Raw genomic sequence first — 25,136 nt, forward strand, 5'->3', positions numbered from 1 at the left:
CTAGGCTTCACTGTGAGTTGGGGAGTGGTAGCCCTAACCACTGCTACAGGGCTGCCTTCAAGCTTTTCTTTTCTGAACAGGTGAAATGCAGGACCTGGCAGCTCTTTACTCATGTCTTGTGGAGTTCAGTGGCTGCAATGTGTTAGTAACAGTAGGATTGCTGGTTGTCTGGATTACTGCCGCTTTGGTGTAGACAAAAAAAATTAGTCCTTTGAGACATGGAATGGAAGGCCTGACTCTTACACCACAGCATATGAGTGGTGCTGACTGAATTCAGTAAAAAGAGGAGAACAGGTCTCATGGGAAGTAACCTCCTAATACATGCAAAGAAACATCAGCTTACTGAAAATTGAAGTTATATCCAAAGAAAGAGGAACTATGTATTTGTAGGACAGCTAATTAAGCCTTCTGGGAATATTTTTACTGAAGGTATTAAAAAGCAGATTTCTTGAATGAGTCACTAATGGATGAGTATTCTTTTGGTGATCTCTGTATCTCAGTCCAAATTTCTTCAAGAACAACAAAGGCGAGGACAGATTCAGCAGCTGAAGTAACGCATTTCTCATCATTCCAAAGAGAAATGTATCTCTTGCTTAGCAAGACTTTCTTGTTACTGTTTTGGGCTCCCTAGGTGTTTTCATACTGACCTTAAAAAAAAAAAATCCCCTGGCTTTTCATTAGCACTGCATTAACTGTGCTATGGGAAGAATTCACCTCCTGTGATGAACAAACTTCACCAACTGATCAGTGAGACACAAACCGCCCACGTGATTCTCCATCAGCGCATGGTGCACCGAAGGCTCCTGTGTAGATCTCTGTGTGATAAAGAGGTCAGTGCTGCCTGTGACCAGGACCAGCCTGTGCTTTAAGGTCAGGGTTAGAGACTATTCCTATCTTTCTGTGCTTGAAATACAGATGGACTCTTTGGGTCTTCCTGCCTAGAACGGTACATGTACAGATGACACCACACCTCTACAGCTCCCATTTCAAAAGGATCTTGATTTTGTCTTCCAGAATTTTCTCATAAAAATTGTCTCTGAAGAGGGAGGGCAAGAAGGAAGGGTATAGAAAGGAAAGAGAATCTCTGGATAACCTCCAAAACAAAAGTCAGAAGCACTTCTGCTTCATGCCACCATGAGGACAACACACCTGCCAAACAGGATATAAACTCACTGGCACTAGCTGGATGCTCTCTAATACACTGTTTTGTAAGTAAGTGGAAAGGATATAGAAGGGCAAGCAGTATTTTCCATCTTCCATCTGCAATTTAGATCCTGCTGACAGATACAGTTCAGAAAAAAATATTTTTTGGTGGACTGCTGGTGAAGGAGTATGGGACTGTTTCAAAAGCTAGAAAGAAATATGCTTCTTCACAAAGCCTTGATATAGTCCCTGAGATCGGAGGGCCAAGCAAAGCCTAATCATGAAGGAGCTATGAAAGCCCTTCTCTCTCAAAAGCTGTAAGCTTTATCTAGACAGCAAACCCACAAGAAAAAGATAATACCGCAGCCATACTGCTTTTCACATAGTAACTGCAGTGGTAGCACACAGAGCTGCATTAATGGAATATTTATGAACTGTTCTCAGGGACCATTTTCCCGCCCACTGCTCTTCCTTAACTGCTGAGTTGCAGCATGAAATTTGTTACTGGCTTTCAGCAAAAGAATCCAAAGAGAGGATAATCTTATTCCCATAAAGAAATGTTGCTCAGAAAGGGGTGCACAACAGTGCATGATGTTTATCTGAAAAACTGCTAAGAACAAGGTTCTAATTTTCTGGTATCCTTTTCTCAGGCCTCTACGACTACAGCCAGAACCTTCATTAGAAAAGATAAATCTGGTACTCCTAAATTATCCTCTTTCACTGTAGAAAAACAAAGGGATGCTGAGAGAGAACACCTACAAAACTGATACAAACAAGTGGGGTTAATTGTACTGTCCTCCAGAAGGCAACGAAGTAACTGCCAGGATCTGCAGGGACTGATGATGCTGAAGAAGCACTGGAAGAGGAGTTCCTTTTCAGACGAACAGAAGAATGAGCAAAGAAGGGAGCAGGAAAGCAGCTCTTCAATTTTGTAACTATAAGGGTTGCTATACTTAAGTTTGGAGTCTCCTGCACTGAAAGAAATGCAGAACCTATAGGCAGCGCTTGTGGAGGAAGTCCCATGAATCAGGGCAGCTTGGTCCTGTGGAGCAAGGTCTGCAAAGATAGACTAGTATGAGCACAAGATCTTGGGGTCTTGGCAGATGTCAGACTTAAAATGCATAGACAGATCAGCAGTGCTGAACATTTGCAACTGGTCTAATATTTCCAGAAAGCGTCAGACCCACGTGGTGTCTAGAGCTCAGCTGTGTACGCAGTATGTCCATATGAAGCTTTCAGAGGGGTCAAGCACTTTATGAAGAGGCACAACTGCATTGTGCATGCGAAATAAAGCTGATGCTTTTTGAAAGCAACTGATTTATTGCACAAGCACAGTATAATCAATTTGTGCAAATGCAGTGGCCATATACAGTATTTCCACAAATGCCAGGATGCCATCTGCCCAGAAATCTCAGGTAAACACGCAAAATCCTCAAATTTTGCTCAAACTTTCCAGTGGAAAGGCATGCTCTATACCCCTTTTCCAAGAACAATAACTTCTAGGAAAAAAAGCCTTGCACGCATGCTGTGGTGTGCTGGGGAAGCAAAGGGGGCTAACGGGGTATCCGCAGTGGGTTCACCTCATGCAGCATTGGCTGTCTAACAAAGCAGGCATCTCATCTATGCCGTGGTTTAGCTCCCTCAATAGTCAATGGAGAGGAAGTGCAGCCTCCAGACAGCAATCCATCTTCTTTTCCTTCCACTGGCTATAGAGTTGTCATGGCAACATGCTTAGCCTAAGTACCTAATGTTTAAACAGCTAATGTTTGGCAAGTGTCAGCCCACTCTTGCTGCCTACTCTTGGTTTACAGTCGTTGTCCAGGTACACAGCAGAGCAATCGCTGTAACATCACAGGAACTCCTATTGCTCCTATCTTCAAGAAAAGCACGAAGGAAGATCTGGAGAACTGCAGGCCAGTCAGCCTCACCTTGATCCCTGGGAAGGTGAGAGCACAAATAATCCTGGAAATCATTTCCAAACGTATTAAGGACAAGAAGGTGACTGGGAGTATTCAGCATGGCTTTGCAAAGAGGAAGTCCTGCCTGACCAACCTAATAGCCTTCTATGATGAAGTCAATAGCTTGGTGGATGAGGGGAGAGCAGTTGATACTGTTTATCTTGATTTTGGTAAGGCTTTCAGTCAACACCATCTCCCATAACATCCTCATTCACAAACTGATGAAGTATGGACTAGATAAGTGGACAGTGAGGTAGACTGGAAACTGGCTGAACTGCCAGGCTCAGAGGGTTGTGATCAGCAGCATGAAGTCCAGCTGGAGGTCAGTCACTAGTGGTGCCCTCAGGGATTGATCTGGTGCCAGTACTAGTTGAATATCTTCATTAATGACCTGATGATGAGACAGCATGTGCCCTCAGAAAGTTTGCAGACCATACAAAACTGGGAGGAATGGTTGATAAACCAGATGGTTGTGCTGTCATTCAAAGGGACCTTGCCAGGCTGGAGAAAAAGGCCAATGGAAATTTCATGAAGCTCAAAGAGAAATGCCAACTCCTGCACTAGGGGAGGAACAAACCCATGTGCCAATACATGCTGGGGGCCAATGGGCTGGAAAGCAACTTTGCAGAGAAGGACGTGGGGGTCCTGGTGGACAATAAGTTGACCATGAGCCAGCAATGTGCCCTTGTGGCAAAGAAGGCCAACAGCCTCCTGAACTGCATTAGGCAGAGCATTGCCAGCAGGTCGGGGGAGGTGATCCTTCCCCTTTACTCAGCACTGGTGAGGCCACATCTGGAGTTCTGGGTCCAGTGCTGGGCTTCCCAGTACAAGAGAGACATAGAGCTACGGGAGAGACTCCAGAGAAGGGCCACAAAGATGATTAAGGGACTGGAGCATCTCTTATATGAGGAGAGGCAGAGAAAGATGGGATTCTTTAGCCTGGAGAAGAGAAGGCTCAGGAGGTCTTAGCAATATGTATAAATACCTGTTTGGGAGGGAGTAAAGAAGATGGAGCCTGACTGTTCTCAGTGGTGCCCAGTGACAGGACGAGAGGCAACGGGCACAAACTGGAATACACAAAATTCCACTCAAACATAAGAAAAAGCTTCTTACTGTCAGGATGATCAAACACTGGAACAGGTTGCCCTGAGAGGTAGTCGAGTCTCTGTCCTTGGAGATATTCAAAACCTGACTGCGCATGGCCCTGAGCAACCTGCTCTATTTGACCCTGCTTTGAGCAGGAGGGTTGCTGGACGGGACAATCTCCAGGGGCGTCTGCCAACCTCAGCGATTCTGTGATTCTTTGATTCTGTAAACTCAGGCTGTGGGGGTCCAGCGCAGACCTGTAATCAGCCAGCAGTGCATGTCCAGATGAGAAAGCAATGTTTCACATTAGCCTGTTATTATGAGTCACTGCTTTTTGGCTGAAGCTACCCAGTGGCAGAGCCCTCTGCGAAGCTTTATGCAGAGAGTGCTTGTGCTGATATCATCTATACTGACCTTCCAGCCACTGTTCTCAACTTTCGCTGGCCCACGTGAAGCAAGTGAATAGCAACACATTCCTGCAGCACAATCAAAGCCTTGCCCTCCCTGCCAGCCTGCACCATTTCAGTATCAGCTTTAACTTCTCACCGCCTATGGCTGTGGAGAACACTGGAAGGCCTTGTGAGCATCAGGTGCCGACAATTCATGGTTGGGGAATATGCTTTTTGGCCTACAGGTTTTAGCTTTTGCCCTCTGCCGTCCATCTCTTCACATTTATTAACACTGACCTTTCTTTGTTGTCGTGCAGTTTATTCCTCTAGCTTGGCTAGTTTCCCCTCTAGTTCGCCACTGTTCTCTGTAAGTTCAATGACCCAAGTAACTTCATGTCTTCCGCAAATCATGATATCCCATTAATCACTGCGGTTTTCAGACAATTAATAAATCTACTAAATGAAATGGGACCCTAGTACAAAATAACTGAGTCTCTGCTATTAACCCTTTTCCACAATGAAAACTGACAACTGCTCTTACTCTTCATTTCTGCCATTTTTTCTCTGTAAAACATGTCAATATCAAAATCTTTTATTTCTTACTATGAAAGAATTCCTCCATATTAAGAACTCCTCTCCTATGCCTCAGATGCCCAGTTCTTGAACTACAGTCTGGAACAAGGACTGCTGTGCCTAGCTTTGCTCCTTACATACGGTGCAGCTCGCATGAGAACACAAGCTTGACTGCCCAAGAGAGTGGCCTTCCTTAGGAGCTACGTGTGCGGAACAAACATAATTCCCTTGAGCCACGCTTCTTTCCAGAGTCAAAGCATACTGCTTTTAGCTCATGTCTCATCATAGTATCTAGCAACTGATAAAACAACAAAACACAAACAATCCACAGTCTACAGTGAACAAACCTCCCTGCATCAAGGCATTTATACCACTGGCACTTCTCTGCATTGAGGCACTGTTTAGAGACACTGTCTCCTGGATCTATCATCAGTTGGGTGGATGTCACACAACTGTGCAGTACAAGGTTTTTCTTCTTGCAGAGAAGGGAGAGGAGAAACACTAGTTTTTAAATCTAAGAAATTTCTGAATTTAAGAAGTAAATTTCTTCTGGATTTCCTCAGTCTGCTCAGAATCCGATTTAATTCTGCTTATGTCAAGAGTGGACATGGAAAGAAGTCCTAGAACTAGCCTAGATTCAGCATCTTCCTTGAGACTGGGGATGAAGAAGAGATGAGAAAGCTGATTCTTACAGCCTAAGCAGCATGCAGTGAACATGCAGCAATCACCTGTTTGAATCAGGTGAGCTCTACACTGCTATTCGGATGATCAGAAAGAGACCCTCATTTGAACAATGAAAGTGTTTAATACACCCTAATGTAGGACCAGCAAAGCTTGTAGATCACACTTATGACTACAGGGCAGTAGTGCAGTGATGTGGACAGAAGCTCTGTGCTACATGAGCATAGGAGCTGGCAGGGGAGGAAAGGTTTACAGTATGCGGTTGTATACAACCACTTTCAAAAAGATGCAGTAACATATACAGAAAGTCACTTAACCTATGATTTCATACACGTTATAGCAGGGGGCAGCAATTCCTAAACTACTGCCATACTGAGCTGCTATGGCTACACAGCACGGCCAGTGCCAGGCAGAGACTCAAGCTGGGGCGCTGGAAGCAGCTTGCGTGTATTTAGCCCGCGGTCGGGGTAACACCCGCCACGCCACAACAGCACTAGACTGCGTGTTTCCAGCCCGGAGTCTGCGCTGCTGCATCCGCACAGCCAGCTCAACCAGGGTGGCACGTCAGGGAAAAAGATTAGGAAGTGACTTGCCTGTGGTCAGGAAATACCATCGTGTACAGAAAACACCTTGTATGAAACACTCTACTCAGTCTAACAGGGAAAAGAAAATGAATATATCAGTGGAAGCCAAAGGCAAGCAAACATGAATGGAAACTAAGGCACGTGTGTAAGGTTTGAAGATGAAGCAGCCCTGAATGAAGCAACAGGGGAAGACCTGTCCCTTACAACTCTGGGTGTCTTCAAAGCACAGCAGTCACGTCTGGGTGTATTTCTGGGGAGTAAGCATTAGTAAAAGAGAAAGCGTGGGAGCTTGAAGCTCTTATCACTGGAAGATAATCTAAGACTGATCTGGAGGAAGCTGCACTAGGTGTAAACAAATGATTTGTTGGCCTTGCTGTGGTAAGGATGGATTCTAATCACTGGCTGATCACTTTAAGAAGAGTATGAAAATGTACTCCAGAAAGCTATTGCCAGTGTCACTATTTTAGGCCATCACCTCATTAAGGGAGCACAAAGCAGAAAATGTAAGCAATGTGATGGTATCACTGATGAAGCAGTTACTTCTACTACTGTTCATTTGCTATTTTATAATGAATAAAAGGTTTTCTCTTCTTCAGTCTATGATGTAAATTGTTTCACATGGGAATAGGACACCACTGCAGGTGTACTACTGATGGAAAAGGAGCCGAGAACTTGCGATCTTTCCTTGAACTGATGCTGAGAAGCAATGGAAGGAGGAGGGAGGACATGGTGGGCCACCCCAATTGATGCCTGAATAACAGGAGAATGAAGTCACTGTACTGAGACTTTGGGCTTTGGGGCAGCGCGAAGTGCAACCTAAGACTGAGTCCTGAATGGACGCTCTGCTCAAAGGGCAATATGGATTTATGATGGTGGAGATGAATTGTCCACTGGCAGGTCCTTTTACAAATGCATCGCCTTTCTTTACAGATAGTTCCTGTATCAGCCTCGCGCATGGTCAGATGACAGCAAATTCCATTTTTGTTGTGTTTTGTTGTTGTTGTTGTTGTTGTTCTCCCAAACTGTTTATGAGACATTATCCCAGTAAAATACAGAGGCTGGATTTTGTGAAAAGCCAGCCAGCCATGAAAACCCTTGAGGTCTACTCCCTCTTATGGATTCTCAACGCAACGTCTCCTTTGTGTTTCAAAACTTTCTTTTTCTCTCTCACTCTCCATAATTTCCAGCATTTCCCTCTTCTTCTGCCTGATCAAACCTCTGCAGCCAGAACAATAATTATTCCTGCTGTTCGCTGTTAGCTAATGCATTTTCATGCGACCCCCAAAAGACTAACTAACTGACCTTCCTTTACTTGTTCCTCCTAGTTCATCACACTGTCCGACAAATTTCAGTAGGACTTGTCTTTGGCGTCAGAACAGTCTGTCCTATCTTTTCCTGTGTTCCTGGGTTACAGTCACAGTCATAAGAGTCTAACTTTGATCAGTGCATCCGTGGGCCCAGCAGCCCCTGCACACAGGCCACTGGCACAGCTGTGGCATTTGATGCACATCTGTAATTTAATGGGCCTCTTGTAGCACCTAGTGGCTCAGAAGGGAGGTTCTTGTCTAAAACGTGACTGGAAAAGAAGGACTCGGGAGTCTTCCTATTATCGTTCCTTGCTGGCTTCGGCTCAGCTGGGGGAGGGGATGTTTGTATTTGTTTTTCTCCTCCTAATTCCCAGAGAGGAGCTCTGAGAGCCAAGACAGATCATTCCTTTCTCCCATCATCACCAGCATTAAGTACTGCGCAGGTCAAATTAAACCCTCGAGACGCTGACATATTCCCCCGCTCTTTTCACACACGTGTCCAATGTGTTTGTCCTGTGGTCAGCAACTAGCCCCTAGTTACTAGTTCTGCTGGTAAGGCACAAAGAAAAAGCAGATCCAGTGCTCCCTTTCAGCGTGTGCCACTTCTGCAGGGATAGGATGAGTCAAAGATTATATCAGAGCTGCTAACAGCAGCTCCAGGTCTGATGTAAGAGGACGATCTGACCACGGGAAAAAAAATCCTCGTTTTAGTTCAGTCACTTTTCATTGCACATTACAGCAGCTCCTGTTCTCATCTTTCCCTCTGCTAAGAGCCTTCTGAGACATCTGTCCTTTGGGCTAGGAATGCCAATGTTTATTGTATGCCTGAGGGGGAATTTGTACAGGGAATGAGTAAAACCCCTCTGTGAGTGTTTGGTTATGAGCAGGAAGCGCCGTATGTTTGTTCCCTGAGACACTCCAGGCACACCTTGTGGCGTGCTGAAAGCCCCAGAGCTGCACCACGGGGCTCGGTCCCCGAGCAGCGCACGGGCACGTCAGCCGGCTGGAAACGAACGGTTTAAGCAGCAGCGTTTGGAAGGGGGTGCTGGCAAAGGGGCTCGCTACACAGGGAGGTGCACGCATGGCGCCAAGGCAGTGCAGAACACGGATGCAGCTCAAAATGGGAGGTACAGGAGCAACCGCTTTACCTGCTTCATGCCAGCAACAGCCGAGCTATTTAAGTCCTTTCATTCAGACTCAGCTTGTTTTGTAAATCTCGCTGACAAATAAAACCTAAGCCTGGGTTACACAATCTTTTTTCTGCCAGATACTGCAAATTGTCAGTGCCAGCTCCAGGCTCTGCGTGGGGCCAGACACCACTTCGAGGTGCCTTGCGCACTGATAGCGCTGTGTACGCCACAGACCCTCACCTAAGTCACGTATGAAGAAAAGCAGGTCTGAAATTTTAAATTTCAGGGGTCGAATTTTGTTATAGGGTAAAACAATTAAAGTTCGGAGAAAATGACTAAGGTCAAAGACCCATTATGTGACTAATGAGAAAGGAAGTTGGCCTATGAATGTTTTAACTTTGATGACACAGAAGGTTAACTTACAGGGTCATAAGACAGGTAGTTATGTACACAGAGCTAAACACAGGCCTCCAGCCAGCAGCAAGCACTCGTGAAACTTTACTGATCGGTGCCTGTTGGTTATAGAGTTGAGTCTCCTCACTTATGCACCCTAAAAATATCCTGGTTTTACACCACCTCTCCTTTCCAGGAAATTAAATGCAAAAATCTGTACTAAGATAATACTAAAAGTGCTCATCTAAGCAGATGCGAAGTGAAAATAAGTATGGACTGAAGATCCAGTTTGGTCACCGACACTTTTGGACACAGACGCTACCTAACTTTTTCACACTATGAACAGGAATTACTTGCCCTTAAGCGTTTTGTGCACAAGGAAGGGCTGCCTTCTACCTTTCCTGTTTGCGGTCAGGTCCCCTTTACACAGGCCCTGTTCACATGCTGCACAGAGCTGCCGGCAAAGGGTCCCTTGCTGGTGTCGGACAGTACAGAAATGGTGTGCGGTAAGGTGGATGGGAGAGTGGGACAGACGCAGCTGGTACGAAGCTCGAGAGCATTGATGCAGGGGCTGCAGCGCTGAGGAAAGCATCAGCCAAAGCTCCTGCTCGCCCTAACGGTGCTGAGCCAAAGCACTGTCTGCAGCTTCTGTCCCCTAGACAGGACGGTGGGGAACTGACGCTGTTCAGAGCTCAATGGGGCTGAGACAGGATCGCTGAAGCTTATGTTCACAGTCAGGCAGGGATGCTGGGCTCGGATGAAACAATGTCCAAAGCTTTCACACAAACAGGGCTGTGCACAGAGAGGCAACATCAGCTGACAATCACGTTCAGTCAAATGGTGCTGGGATGAGAGAAGGCACTGGCTGATTCCCCTGTACGGATGGATGCAGGCACAGTGACCATTGTCTGAAATTTCTATTCAGCTGAATGAGGATGGAATCAGCTCCCATTCATTTCAAACACGGATGATCATGTTGACGCTTTCTGATGAGCTGGTGCTGCCACTAGGACTGCTGGGCAGTGTCCTAGGAAAGTGAGGGGTCAGAAGAAAGGTCTAAGCAGACTCTGAATTCACATTACCCTGCTCTATGCAGCACGAAGCTGAGGCATTAACTTAAGTGCTTGTAGCACTAATACGGGAAGCAAATTTCCCCTGCGTACCAACACTCTAAATACTCAGACACTGTACGACATCAGCAACAGGACTGAATGCATGAAGACATGGGAATATGCAATGACATGAGAAGGACCCTCCCAACCCTGACCACAGGCAAATGAAACAAGATCTGCTGTGCCAAACCTGAGGCATGAATGCTCTTCACCTAGCTCTAGCCAGGACAGTGCTCCATCTCCAGGCAAACCTAAGGGCTCTACAACTTGGCTTTGTCTACCAGAAGGACTAAAGTGAGCCTGATGGTTTCCGAGTTTCCCACATTTAAACCAGCTGTGTGTTGCAGCCTGGGAATGGAGCAGACCTGGTCCTTGTGGAAGGCATCCATGTGGCTGTCTGGAAAGCTATACAGGAGAAACCAAATAGCCCAGTAGCACTGTGCGGCATCTGGCAAGAGGCGTTTCCTAGAGTGCTGCCATTCTGTTCTCCCTGGGGGTTGGCCCTGTCCAGCTGGTCACCGGAATAGGGATGCAGACTCGGAAATTCAGCAATTGGTAGAAAATGACAAGTAAAATTAAACATGAGACTGCCCAGAGCTCTCTGTATGCTCTGGATTTGCTTTCACACATGGAAGCAACATACATGTAGGTAGCTAGTTTCACACACACTACGGCTAAAAAAAACAAGTTGGACAGACAGACAAACACAGAAGCAGCACAACCAAGACCACACAGCTAGCCATGCACACTGGGGAAATTCATGTGGTGGGCACCCTGGATTAGGAGCACATGCCGCAGGTTCAAACCTGCCAGTGCCTTCTCAAGCCTGCGGATCACCTTCTGGGGGAGAAGGGAGGGAGAGGGGATTCCTGCCATTCAGGTTTAACATCGTTTAAAGCCTGTCTCAGGGTCCCACTGCCTAGTCCTGTCTGCTGAATGTACGCAGCCGCTGGTTTGCCAAGGAATTCCAGCAGCGCTCATAGCAGCCGAGACTCGCTGGGGATACGGGCCAAGGAGGTGTGCAAGCAAGGGTTTCTCTAGCGGTGGTCGTTAACCAGTTTGGTGTGTGTGTGTGGGGGGGAGTCAGGTGAAAGGAGGGGGTGGTTTTCTGAACTGTCCCGGCAGCTGTCTCAGGTAAACAGTTATCCAAGCTGAAGTATGCGTCAGACAGTCTGAGTCTTCTCTGGAGGCACAATAAGCCACCTGGAGTCAGTCACCAGGCTGGAGCTCCTGCAGCGCTAAGGGTGCCTCACAGAAGACAGCACTGTCCTGCGGGTCTCTTCCAGACATACCCTTCACGGCTGGTCATGTGAACCCAAGTCACAGACTGTTATATGATTTCAGATGTAGAAAGAACATAAAATGCTGCTTTCTCTGTCTCATAACACTTATACCCCAGGAGATGACCTATTGACATCCCATGACTGAGAAGACATGAACCCAAAGGGACTGTGGAGCTTTGTGCACCTCCAAGCAATTGCATGGTGGGCAGCTGCTGGGGGAGCTAGGAAAAGAAATGTTGTCTCCTGGGTGGGAGGTAGCTAACTCAGCCCCGCTTTTGCCAGAGGACCTACTTACATGGTCATGAGAGTTAAACTAAAGGTGGTCCTGGCCCTGCGCATGCCTTGCTGGATGTCCCCTGGGCAGCAGTGACTGGGGCACATGGTCTCCTTCAGGCCACGTTATGAATCACATCAAAGCCAGAGGGAATTTCCTCAGTTCTCGCCTACAAGGCAGCAGCACAAACCACCACAACACAGGGACACGGACATGCTACCGGGGCACAAGAGGACAGGCGGGGTTGACATTCACAGGCCACAGCAAGCTCCGCTCCCTCGCCTCACCCAGCCCAGGGCTGCAGGAGACCGGGGAGCGTGACTGGCACGTGGCACACGGAGCAGCACAGGGGAGACGACGTGAGTTTGCTATGAGATGAGAACATGCTCACTTACACAACTCGCCCACCCTCCTGAGGCCTGAGGCGGTTCTAGACAGAGCAGCGCGGACATGCAGATGTGAGAGCAAGAAGAGAGGCAATGAGAGAGAATGTTAGCATCAGTCCAGGGTGTAATAACAACACGGAGAATGAACAGACTTTATCACAAACCATTCTGGAACCACTGCAACTCCCAGAAATCAGCACAGGGCCAAAGGGCTGGCTCCTCATAACACCGTCCGTCCCCTGCTGGGGCCACAGCTGGATGGAGGAGGCTGAGGAGAAAGGCCGACCCAAAACCAGCCAGAGGGCTCGCGCAGTATTCCAAGGGCACGCAGGAAACTGCATACGAGGAGTCGTACTGCAGCAACCCCTGCCCGGCTGTGTACTACAGCAGGTCCTTACTGAACCTGTATCTGATCAGCGCTGCAGAACCTGGAGGGGCTCCCAACAGTCCTGCGCCCATGCAGCGACGTGCACTGCGCAGCGGCGTGCGTTTGCTCTCCTTTGCCTCGGCTGGTGGAACAGATTAAACCCTTCAGGGCCAAGCACAGTGCAGCACAGAAAGTCTTTGACATCTGGGAGTGGCGTGACTGAAATTCAGACAGCTCTAAGGTAGCTGTGATTCTTGGGAGACAGTAAAGGGACCCAGGAAATTGCCACCAAGGGGCTTTTGGGAGCCAGTTAAGTTCAGGTCAGTTCCACAGTCACTGAGTTTACATTCATGTGCTTACTACAGGAAATGGGACATTCATAACTGCATGAGTTCAACAGCCAAAGCCTGAACAATTCAACAGTGGTATTTATAATAGCTAAGAAAAGAAGAAGGGAGGAGGGGAAAGAGAAAGAAGGAAAGGGATATAATAGAAATTTGGGGAAGAGCAGAAGAGAGGGGAAAAGGAGAGGAGGGAAAGAACATATGCATGAGAAAAAATGCTCCACAGCAAGAACAAGAGAATGAGAGTGGCAAATACAGTTCAACATCTTTTCTGACTTTACCAAATATCTGTGTTAAGTGTTTTGTTTTTATGATTGTGAGACTAACAGCTACAGCTAAAGGTCAATGCAATATTATTAGGGGCTTGCAAGTGAGTTAATATTTCCCAAAGGGGATAATCACAGTTTCTCTGGTATGGAAGTTTACTTTAATCCTTTGCTTAGAGTCCATACTATGCCAAAGCACTTCCCCTGGGCTGAAAGCATTCAGGAAATGCTTTGGAGGAAAAAGCCCAACATTTGATATCCAGTAAGTAGATGCACCACATCATAGCATCTTATTGGTAGGGGAAAGAAAGACCTTGCACCCCCTGCCCGGGTGCTAAACTGCTATGCTGAACTTTCTAACCTTTTCTCTTGTGCATTGCAAAATCCCTCACCAGTGGCTATCAGAGGGATGGAGAGGCCTCATTTCAGATGACACTGCCCACCTCTTCCAAACAGAAACTCTTCATCTTCCTGAACTGCAATTCCAGGGCCCTTCCTAGTCCCTGAAATTCCTCGCTCTGTATCAGAGGCTTTCATCAGTGTTTCAGTTGGTATTGTGGCTACAAACCTAAAGGATCATCACTGGTTTCATTTAGAGTTTTGTTTTTTGTTTTTTTGGGGGTTTTTTTTGCAGGCAAGGAGGTTGCAATAAGAATGAAAACAAATTCACAGGAGCAGTGTACAAGAGCACTGCCACCTCTTGCCTGCACCAGACTCCGAAAGAAAAGCAAGAAGCAATATAATCAGTCAGTTACACTCTTTCAGTTTTCACTTTTTTTCATTCATTCGTTTGGCCAAACAAGGGACTGCAGGTGGAAAGTACTGGCTAGTAACTGGTACGGAACACAAATACCAGGATCAGGGGAAGACTGCACTGTTTCAGATAGAGGACCTAGCTTAACACTGAGCAACTCCAAGTGAACACACACAGCCACCCCCACAGAGGTATGGCCTGGCTTAGAAAGGAGCATGGTTATCCCCTGGGGAATGCCAGTGGCTCTCTAGGGAAGGCGCCGTCCCAGCTGTGTCATGGTAACAAATCTGCTAGGCTTGATGAGTGATGTAGAAGAGCAAGAGGACTTCTAAACTCACTTTGAATGGTGTCCCTCTCACGCTTTTCAATACAAGAGGGACTGGGCCTGTAGCCGCTTTTCTCCGTGAGCAATTTTGCAGATGGTGATATAAACGGAGCACAAGTCATTAAGACATATGTGCTTCTTGCCTGCCTGTGCTGCTTTTTGGAATAGGGAGAATCAGGAGCAAAAACCTGGGTGTCAATAAAGAACATTTACAACAATGGCAAGGCCAGAGCATTACGGACTTAAAATCTGCCTATGCCTTAAGTAAACATTAAACTCTTGTTGCAGTATGCTTCCTTTGCCCTCCTCTGATCTCCTCTTTTTGGGAAAAGGAAATTTAGGGCTAATATCTATTGACTGCTTTGATGTTGCAATTCTGCAACAACCCACTTCATGCTCTTTCAAAATTCCCATACGCTCCAGATGGGAAGAGGAACTTCCAGTCTCCGTGTGTTGCCTCTGGGCATCTTCAAGCCAATCTCTTAGTAAGCCTTCACTTGAGAGTTTGAATAAACATGACAGACTTACAGCAAAATTGCTCTAAGCTAGCATACAGGGATCTTTCGATATGGTTGCTTTGCTTGCTGTTCATTGACAAAATAATTACAATTTGCAATCGTCTCATTGGATTTCTGCATAAGAAAGGAAAAGTCCCTTCTCTGTGACCTCCACTTTTTGTCTGTTACAGCCCTGAAAGGAATACTCCCCCCACAACTGTTCTCCTGTGCTTGGGTGATAAAATAATTGCAACATGGGATTTTCCCAGGGCTATAATCAGCAATGAAGTGAAACTTTCAGGCTTTAATTCTTCGCTCTTTTGGGCCATTTCAGCAATGACATAATCTTGGTGGGACACAGAGTTCTTCTTACCAATGTCTAGGCAACACCTGCGCTGTTCTTCCTAAATCACAGTCTGGCAGGGAAGTATGAGCTGAAGTCAAGGTTTGCTCTTCTACTCACTCTGTGGAATAATGGGTGCATGAGCCGTGATTAGTACATGTTAGTGATCAGATGAGGTGAAGCCAGCTGTGCTTGCTGTGATATGGACACATGCTGAGACTTGTCACCCACAATGCCCCTGTCTCCTTGTAGGCAGCGCACATCAACATCAAAAACAAAGCCTACCCATCCACCAGTGGCAGGAAGCATTGAACTGGTTTCAGATTTTTGTGTGTCGCCTCTGAATCAAAGCACTAGTTTCCATGCAGTCGGTGCTGTCTGAATTATTAATCTTCCCAGCATCCCCTAGAAACTCCCACCATGTTTTCCAAATACTCAGCCTCCATCAGCTTGTCTCTAAAATGGTTTGTTCTTTCCCCTTCTATTACCGTCTGCGGTGCCATGTCTAAATGGAAAAGCCACAGAGGCAGACCGAGCTCAGGAACGCCACGTTCTCAGCTTCTCTGACATCCTGTAGCGAATGCGGGAAAAATGACATGGCAACCTCTCCCATCACCTGGGAGCGCTCTTAGCACTGCTGGTGGTCACACTGCAGCATGTCTGCATGAACAGAAGCTTCTTCACACTGCGTGTAGAAGGGGATTCCACGAAGTGAAGGATGCATTTTCATAGCTGTTTATAAAGATGCCTTAAGCATCTTTAAGTACAACTGCTGCAGGAAAAGAGAATTAGGGCTCACCCTGCTTCCATTACTCGACTGCAGTTTTGTCTTATTCTTCAATGGTTGCAGGTTCCAGCCTGATGTATCAGGAAAGGTGGGGTATTCTTTGCTGCTCATGTGCTCACAGAACAGCATACTGCTGTGAGCATGATCCGGGGACTCAATCTCTCTAGGAAATCACAGGCTTTGTGATCATTAACAGTGAGACTGTTTTAGAAAGGAATACAGATATTCCCTGTTTTACCTCATCAAAAGACACTGTTCTTAGTCCGGTGAGACCATCTCCCTGTGGTGTCAGAGGGGAGGAGTTCAGTCTACCAACACACCTATGCCTGGCATTGCTGCCTGTACACTTGCCCGGGATTCTGTTCCTCAGCTGAAAGGCTGCCATCTCTCAAAACATGAATACAGTGCAAATAACTTCCTGTATGCCACTGACTCCCTTTAGGAAAGGTGCTGAGAAGCACAGAACTCAGCTGGCTTGATAAATACCAATCTTCAGCTTTTCATCAGCTCTCCATGGACAATTCCCTTGACTGCGGAAAGAAAATTCAGATCTGTTTCATGCGTGAGTTTAGACACCATGAAGAGACAAAAAGCCTACAAGGAAACAGGGGGTTGTATCTGCAGTGGCTGAAAGCTTGCACCAGAAATGTTACACCATTTAACTGAAACAGAATTAATTGATGAGTTTATATAGAAAGAGGTAGCTTTACCCTAGGAGCTAAATGCCTAAAGGGCTTATTTTTCTTCTCTCTCTCTTTCAGATCTGTAGAAATACAAAGCAGTTGTGGGTTTCCAGAACAGCACCTGAAAAACTCAGTTTTGCATCTAAAATTCTGCTTCACATGATACATTTGGCATGTTCGTTTTTTGCTTTAAGATAAACAAACAAACAAACAAACAAACAAAAACCCTTTACAAAACACCCTCTAACCCACAGTCTTGGCTGAATTAGCTGGATCCCAAAATTGGAAATGTGTTGACACTTCAAATGCTTCTGGCTCGAGTCAACATCTGCTCACATTTAGCTTTAAGGTCTGGCTGAGCAGCATCATATCCAAGCTGATCAGCAGAGGTGGGAGGCTTAGGTCTGAGTTTGACTATGCACAATGAGAAATGACACAACCCTGATGAGGCTGGATGGCCATGCCAGTCACATGACACAACGACATTAAACAAGAATGCCATCTTAACATATGCTTTAATGCTGCACATTTAACATGTGAATCACCCTGAAGTGCATGATTTCAGCCTTTGGTACTAAGATGCAGTTTTTCAGCTGGCATTTTCATAGCTAGCTATGACTCACTAGGATCACCGATCAGAAATGTGCACCTCCCATTAGTTAACTTCAGAGTTTTATTGTGATAATGGATGTCACAAAATGAATACATTTCAGTGTTCAGCAGTAGCTCTGAGCTGCAAGTTCCTTGAACTGCTTCTGAACAGTGAAGGGTTATAACACCAGTGGTACAACTGTGGGGCACATATTGTTGCATTAGCTCTGTCCCAGGGTAGCTCAGTAGTTCATATCACAGGAAATACCATGACATCTGGTCATCTTCCTGCTGCTCATGTTAACAAAGAATATTGCATGTTGGGACACACAGTCTTCACAGATCACATTCATATTAAATACAAAGATAGCTGCTGCTGACTTCATATCATAACAGACATGCTAAGTTAAAATAATTGTCAGAGTAGCTCCCAGCTGAGCAAAGTTTGTGTCCCCCTGATTCAAAGGTCATCATATATTCCCATGAGACCGTATGACTGGAAGTTGTCACACCGCTCTGCTGTCATTGTCTCTGCCAAACGATGGCGTCCCTGCGAGCACTGTGCAGAAGGCAGTGTGCTGAATCAGAGCAAGTAGGCACACTACTGCTTCAGTAGCAAAACCTTCCTCTGAAAACACTCATGCAGTGCATCGGCCCAGCACAGCTTCCCTCACCAAGCTCAGCCCTGGCCATTCCCACAGGGCTTGAGGAACAGGGAGGATGGAATAAATAGTCTCTCTATTGATTGCCTTAACTCTGACCTTATGTTCTCATTCTCAGTATTTCTTGACCTCTTTTTCAGTCACTCTTGTCAAACATCCTCCTGTGGAAGACTGTCTTGGAAGGAGATATAGTCAGAGTTATTTTGGAGAAAGCAGTTTCTGTCTTCTGTTCCTGGAGGTCCCCAGCCAGGAACCTTACAGACCTCTGGAAGAGAAATGCACCAGGGCCTGTGCTACAGACAACACTTACAAACAGAAGTTACCTGCTCTTAGATGTAAGTACTGTAAATTCAGAATTTAATGTGCTTAGGAACAAATTTCAGTAAGGAAACCTGAAACTTTATGCAAGCTGTTGACCTGTTCTCAGCAGTTCTTGTAGCTGATGCAGCTCCTGTGAATGACAGTAATAGCGACAGCAGCAATTACTTGTGGATGGTTTCTGTAAGCAGCACCTCACTGTCCCTAAAAGTCCTGTGGAACTCCAGGAAATGTTCTGGCTTTAGAGAAGAGCTTCAGCTTTGGCTCATGACCTGTTCTGGAGCAGTGTTAAACATAAGAATGGCAGGAAGAGTTGCAGCACAAGTAAGGACACAGCCCTTTAGTTCTCCAAACGCCTCACCGAGGGGCTGCAACACAGGCTGTGGCTGCAGCATCGCCCGGGATTTCATGCTGCCTGACCAGAGGAATGCACCATCCTTCAGCCCCAGAAGACATGCTCAAGGGCCATCCCTTCTGGCAGCAGCAGTTAGTCCAGCATGGTCAAACCTCACTCCCTCCTTAGCAGCACTGCTGTATTTTGGGGTGTCTGTGGTAGGACCTTTTGGTAACAGTGCTACTCTTAGGACAGCCCCAGAATTGGAAAATGTGTCCTGAAATGGGTCATCTAAGCTTATCTAACTGCTCTTTACATTATTTTCTGAATTTACAGTAATTTCATAAAAGAGAGGAATTTTCACAATGAAAGAGAGTGACTGACATCATTAAATACTCTATTTACAGCTAACTTCCTGGGAAATACTTCTAGTCTTTGACACAACCAAGAGTATAAAAATTTCAGAGATGAAAGGCCATGACTTTCAGAAAAAGAAATGCGAAACATTTAACTTTACAGGACTCAGAAATGCCAAACACCCAGGGGCAGGGGGAATAAAGGAGGGGAGGATGAACTGCATTTCCCCGCAACAGTGCTAGGCAGCAGGGTGCTGGTAAGGAGGACAGGGTCTGTACACAGAAGAGCACAACGCTGCAGTTGTACGTCGCAGGGCAGGAGTTTAGGTGGAGGGTCTGCTGCCTCTGAGACAGATGGGGACCTGGGAAACATATTGCTTAGTGGGAACATGGGAATCAAAGGGAGGCGGTGGTAGTCCTCGAGGTGTGAAGGACAGGAAGGGTTAAAGAGAGAAAGAGGATGGAGAACTGGTGTCCCCTGGAAACTGTGGGGCATACTTGCACATATATGCTGGGAGGCTGCATGGGGAACAGAGGACCAGCGGACACAGGAGGCTAGGGGTCTCTGGCAGGAAGGAGAGGGTGTTTCTCAGAAACAAAAGATATATAAAGGGGTTACTGAGTTCTGACATCATGTGAGAGGCAGGGGGAGTCACAGATGCTTTTCACTGGTATCTCTAGGAGACCAAATGGGGTGGAAGACATATGACCCAGTAGCCCCTCTACCAACACCAGGTGAGGGAGAGCCAGCTGGGCCCCAAAAGAGGTCTCTGCAAAGGGCCAGTGCCTTGTACAAGTAAGCTGTTTAACATGCCATGCCTGGCCTCTATTAAAAGCTGAGAACATTCGAGTTTAGCTTCACAGAAGATATGTGCAGTCAGCACTTTTTAGAAATACGAGGCATAGCATGCCTGATTTCAGAAGGGTCCCAAAATGCAATTTAACTAACTGCACTCAGCATAGGACCCAATGGTTGCCAACTGAGCAGTGCAGGGAGGAGGGACCATGTGTGAGACACCGGTCTCTAGTGGAAGGTCATAATGTGCATTTAGGGGCTGAATACAGCAGAGAGATAAAAATGTGCAGTAGGGTGAGATCCAGAGACTTTATTCCCCACAGTGGTAATAACTACAAGTTTGGTACCCACTGAAGGTGGCTCATCGGTTCAGCTAGGCTGGCTCTGCCAACATAGGCATTAGTAGGGGGACAAGAGACAAGTTAAGGATGTAGCCACAGGAACACCCCTAGGGGTATGTCGGTTTGAGACGTTTGCTCCCCCATGCTACAGTTTGAAACACCATCAGCTGTGTTAGCACCACACGGAATTGTAACCCGTTGTTGCGATCATCTGGTTAGAAAAACCTTCTCCAGGAGAAGGGTTCCTTTTACCTCAGAGCACCCTGCTGAACTGGCGCCTTGCTGACCCCCACCAATGGTCCACATCATCGTGGATGGCCTGTAAATTGTAATGCCTGCTATGATCAGGAAGCTGCCAGTCAGATCAGCTTACCGTGGCTTCGCTACCCTCGAAAGTGTTTGCGTGGCTACCTCCTGAAACAGCAGCGTGAGCCTGGAGTTTTGGAGTTGCTTCCTGTGCAACTTTTCATATCAAAGTTCATATCAAACATTGCAAGTGTTCGCTCTCAAATCTCAGTCTCTAATTTAGAGGTGGTTTTGTTTTGTTTTGTTTTACAGTTAGATCTGTGGGCAAATAGGGGTGAAACCAAGGGCGAAAGGGGCCACTGTCTCCAAGAAAGCAACAGGTCGGAATAAAATTATGTGTGCAGGCACTCCAATGGGATTGGCACCTGCAGACATGCGGAGAGAACCTGGCAGGTGGCTGGGGCCATGCTGGATCCCGCCGAGGCCAAGAGGGCCACGGAGAGGATTATGGTGCTCAGAGAGCATGAAGGTCACAGCTACAGCGTGGGGGAAGGAAACTGGTGTCCCCTACATGTTTTGAGGGATGAAGGAATCCTAGCACAATTTTGTAAGAGAAAGAGCCTTCTGCATATCCTGGGGATTCATATCATAATCTTCTGGACTGTGATCTTTTCAGATCTCATAGGCTGACCAGGCTCTGAGCAGGTCTGCATTTGGAGAAGAGAACTAAAGCGGTGAGAGGATCTGGCATGATGGGGCAGCCAGTAGACACCTCTGAGGCAAGAGTGGACTCAAAGGCCCACTGGTGAGAGGAGGTGCTGCACGGGGATGTGTGTGTAATTCAGTGCTGGTGCTAAGAAGAATACAGTTGATGTGAGTGCCAAAAGGGGAGCAAATCTGAGGCCTGACTGCATGTCACTGTTAAGGGCTGCATGTAATTTCTCCTAATTACATGCTGCCAAAAAACCTCTTTGCAGTTCAGTCAGAACTGATTCATCCCAGAAATTGAATTGATTTGTATCTCAGCTAATAAAGGTCATGTGTAGTGTTGCTGTGGCCTTTTTAAAGACTATCACATTCCACCCTAGTGATGGCTCTCTTTCAGCTGTGACTGAGCAGAGTTCCAAATACATAGTCTGACAACATTTGGAGATCCTTTGAAATGAAAAGCACTAGAAAAACATACATTGTTATTAATTGTTCAGGAGAAAACATTTAGAAGTGAAACCCACAACTAAATACAGCAATTTAACAATAGAATCAAGACAGAGAAGGAACATGAAACAACAGGAAGGCAATTTAAAGGGAAAAAGCAACAGTGAAAAGGCTCTGTTTGTGGTGCATATTAGAGAGGAGCCATGACCAAACAATGCCAACTTCCAGAAAGTATGTCTCAGCATTTTCTCTGACCTGTGCAGCTCAGAAGTCCTGACATCTCTGAAATACCCCTCAAAATGCACCCTGAATTATGCAGCACATTTACAGGCCACTTTTGCTTATGCACGTCCCTGCCCTTTTGGGTACCTAAACTCTGCACAATCCCCTCCCCTGACCAGCGACCAGCATCTTACCGTGCTGCGACCACAGGTGACTTCTTCCCGGGATCTAACGTGGACCCGGCCGGTTCCTCCCCCAGTGATCGTGTATCTTTATTCAGCTGCTGTAGTCGGGAACTTAGCTCACTGATCACAGTTGGCTTGTCATCATCAGCCCCATGGATTGGCCTGCTCTCCATGGGGTCCCCCCATAGCTTGGACCTTCTCTGAAAGAGGTAGCGTGGCCGGCCAATGCTGGCTGATGCCAGAGTGGCCGCATGTTGCTGGGAGATGAGCTCGCTGTCCGAAGACTGCTTCAAAAGTGGGTCCCTGAAAGTAACTGGCCCCTTGCTGAGCTGGGACTTGAGTTTTGGCTTTGGAGGCACTGGTGGCTTCTCGAGTATAAAAGTTTGTCCATCCGCAAAGGAAGTGTATGTGTCAGTAGGCTCCCCGCTTTCTGAGGACAACGTAGACATGCTGGAGACTGTAGAGATGGTGCTTGTGGTCTCCAAGTGATGGTCACTTGAACTTCTGGTGTCCACCTCTTCCACTCCCGAGTCTGCAGCAGACTCTGGGGCTACGGGGGCATCAGAGGGCTTCCCTGAGGGTGTTCCGCCAGTGGTAGAAGGTGCTACTGCTGCCGCTGGTATGGATGGCGTGCTAGGCGTAGCCAGGTGGCTGACTGGTGTGCCAGGGGTGGTGACTAGTACCCCATTTGCAAACTCATCTGGTGGAGGCACCAGCCCTATCTTGGCCAGCTCCTCCCTAGTCTCTTCATCACTTGAAGACAACTGAGCTGGTGGGAGGGTAACTGTGTAGGGCTCCACTTCTTCCTCCGAACTCCCTTGTCCCAACGTCTTGTCAGAGGCTGGACTGACTGGAGGCTTTCCCACAGGACTGGGCTGAGTCTCTGCTTTGGGGGACTCTGCTGGCTCCGTGCGTGTTTCAGGGACAGCTGGTTTCTCCTCTGTCACCTCAAGTCCTATCTCGTCTTGGCCATTACTTGTGGCATGAACCATGATGAGGCCAGCGGTCTTCTGCTGTGATGTATCCACTATACTAATGATCATGGACTTCTTGTCTTCTTGTTTTTTCTCCTCTTTTCCAGGTGTTTCTGCTCTTGCTTCAGTTTCTTTTCTCAGTGTGGATGGAGTCCCCCACTGGCTCTTTGCAGGGGCCAAAGTCCCAGACTCTGTTCCAATTGCCCCTTTGCCTCCAGGTGAATACGCAGGTGACACTAAACTCTCCAACTCCCCCCTTTCTGGTTCTTTGGTTTGGATGTCCACAAACAGAGGTGCTGCTCTTTCTGAGTCTGGGCTGTGAATCGGGGTGGTCGACCGGGATGGGACTTGACTTGAGAGGGCCCGTTCCCTTGCGGCCAGCGCAAGCGCCAATGGTGAGTTCGGATCCAGGGGCTTTCCTGTTAGGGGGTGGATGAACGTTGATGATGAGCTGCTAATTAATGGCTTTAAAGCTGAGACAGGTGAAGGCAGTAGTACATCTCGGCTTCCTAACAACCGCTCATCAATAGACCTGGACTGCTGCAAGGATGGCATGTCGCTGCTGGGGGCGCCTCCTTCAACGGCCCCAACCGAGAGGAAGACAGTGGATTTCCGCCTCTCATCCAGACGACGATCTCTGTCCTTCATGACTCCAGCAATGGCAGTGGCGAAGGGGATGCTTGTGGCTTCAACCTGAGCAATGCCAGTGTGGTGTTGATACTCCACTCCACTCAGGCGATGGCTCCTGCGGGTGGGAGATGGCTCCCGTGTAAAGCCTCCAGTGATAGACAGTGCTGCTCTTTCCTGTGCATCCTCTACTTGCAGCTGCTTCACAAGAGGGCTCTTCTTTCTCTGTGGCTTGGTGGGAGCAAACAGGCTGACATTGAACTGACCCATGTTGGCATAAGGGTTGTCAATCACTCTCCCTTTCCTTTTCAGCTTCTCTGGAGGGGTTGCAGATGGGCCAGGCCGGGGGATCTCTGTTGGCTCCACGGGAAGATGAGAGGAATCCTGTAGGATTATCATGGATCGGGCCCTCTTCTGCCTTTCAGGATAAGGCATGGAAGTCCTCGCCTGATCATACATCTCAGCTGCGCTAATGACCTGTGGGAGTCCATGAAGTTTGGCCTCCAGGCTTGGCTTAAAGCTTGATCTTATGGTATCATAAGCTCTTCCTGGAGGTGGAGGTGGAGAGAAGGACGGAGGGGGGGCTGTGTCAAAGTAATATGGAGAAGGAGGTGGGGGTGGGGCTGTTTGAGGTGGTGGTGGAATCCCGTGTCCTTCCCTAACAGTGTCTTGCATCGATGTGCTCCGGGGAAACTTCCCATCTAGCAAAGAAGCAGCAAGTTTCTCGTCTTCACCTAGAAAACCAGAAGAACAGTGAAATCAGAGAGGATTTCTCCACAGCATCCAGAGTGGCAGTACCACAAATTGCATACAAGACATCCCTTTCTTCTCCCGATTCCACTTTCTTTCTGAAGTGACTTTCCAGTTCATCTTTTCTTTCTTTGGTGTGAGCAATTGTAGTCCGGCCCTTTGTTCACGTATTTAGACACTTGGCACAGAAGGGCAGTCACAGATTCTTACAATGTCTTATATTGTTTTAAATCCATCAGACAGTCCTGCCTAACACTCCCCAGACCAATGCAGTGACACAGTCGAACACTTGCTCTATCAAACCTCCTGACACCCAACTGCCAATGTGTGAGACAGTTGAGTGCAACCAGGTTGTGTAACTCACAGCAAGCACTGCCATCTTTCATGTGCAGATTCTCACACTCTCCAGCTAACCGTTCTCATGTTACGCTCCCCCCTTCTTCCCTGTGAGGGGTTACATATGTTTAAATGTGCTAGACTGAATTCAGAAGCAGGGTCTAGTAGAAATTTAAGTTATGTATTGTAAGAATTTGAAGTACCCAAGAAAGCCAAATTCTGCCATTCTTACTACTAACTTACCACCTGGGTACACAGTGAGAGCTTTCTCAGATACCAGTAATACTCAGTGAAAGAATATCAGAATCTTACTATGTAAAGCAGTATAAAGGAAAATACATTAATACAGCAAGTACAGTGACAGAGAGGACAGAGGATGCAAGTTAACCAGTTTTGCTCGCTCTAGCCTTCTCTAAGAGCCTGCCCTTCTTTATGTAGTCCTGCCTTGCTATTCTAATCACTTATTTGACATACCTAGTTCTTTTTAATCACAGTTCAGCTGTTTTCAAGGTTTAAAGCTGGTCTTTAGAGAGACTGCTCAAGACAGCTTAAAGCCACATCTTGGCACAGCAGTGCAA

General features: G+C 47.0%; 1 protein-coding gene across 12 annotated transcripts in view; it reads right to left on the reverse strand.

Annotated features, from left to right (window-relative positions):
• Window positions 1–25,136, reverse strand: part of SHANK3 (SH3 and multiple ankyrin repeat domains 3) — a 376,011-nt gene that overhangs the window by 13,379 nt on the left and 337,496 nt on the right. For 2 of the 12 annotated variants that reach the window (XR_010887770.1, XR_010887771.1), the window contains exons 20-22: window positions 21,881–24,206; window positions 18,018–18,369; window positions 16,693–16,745 (exon numbers count right to left, since the gene is read on the reverse strand). Coding sequence is in view for 9 of the 12 variants with exons in the window: in XM_067317629.1 (XP_067173730.1) it covers window positions 10,202–10,271; window positions 21,881–24,206 (2,396 nt within the window). In the remaining 3 variants the exon portion in view is untranslated. Of the gene's footprint in view, window positions 1–10,191; window positions 10,272–12,308; window positions 12,344–15,253; window positions 15,317–16,692; window positions 16,746–17,167; window positions 18,370–21,880; window positions 24,207–25,136 lie in introns of those variants that run through there. The other 10 variants (XM_067317628.1, XM_067317627.1, XR_010887772.1 and 7 more) reach the window with 9 other exon arrangements.

Source organism: Apteryx mantelli, chromosome 1, assembly GCF_036417845.1.
Source record: "Apteryx mantelli isolate bAptMan1 chromosome 1, bAptMan1.hap1, whole genome shotgun sequence".
In the NCBI taxonomy this organism is placed as follows: Eukaryota; Metazoa; Chordata; class Aves; order Apterygiformes; family Apterygidae; genus Apteryx; species Apteryx mantelli.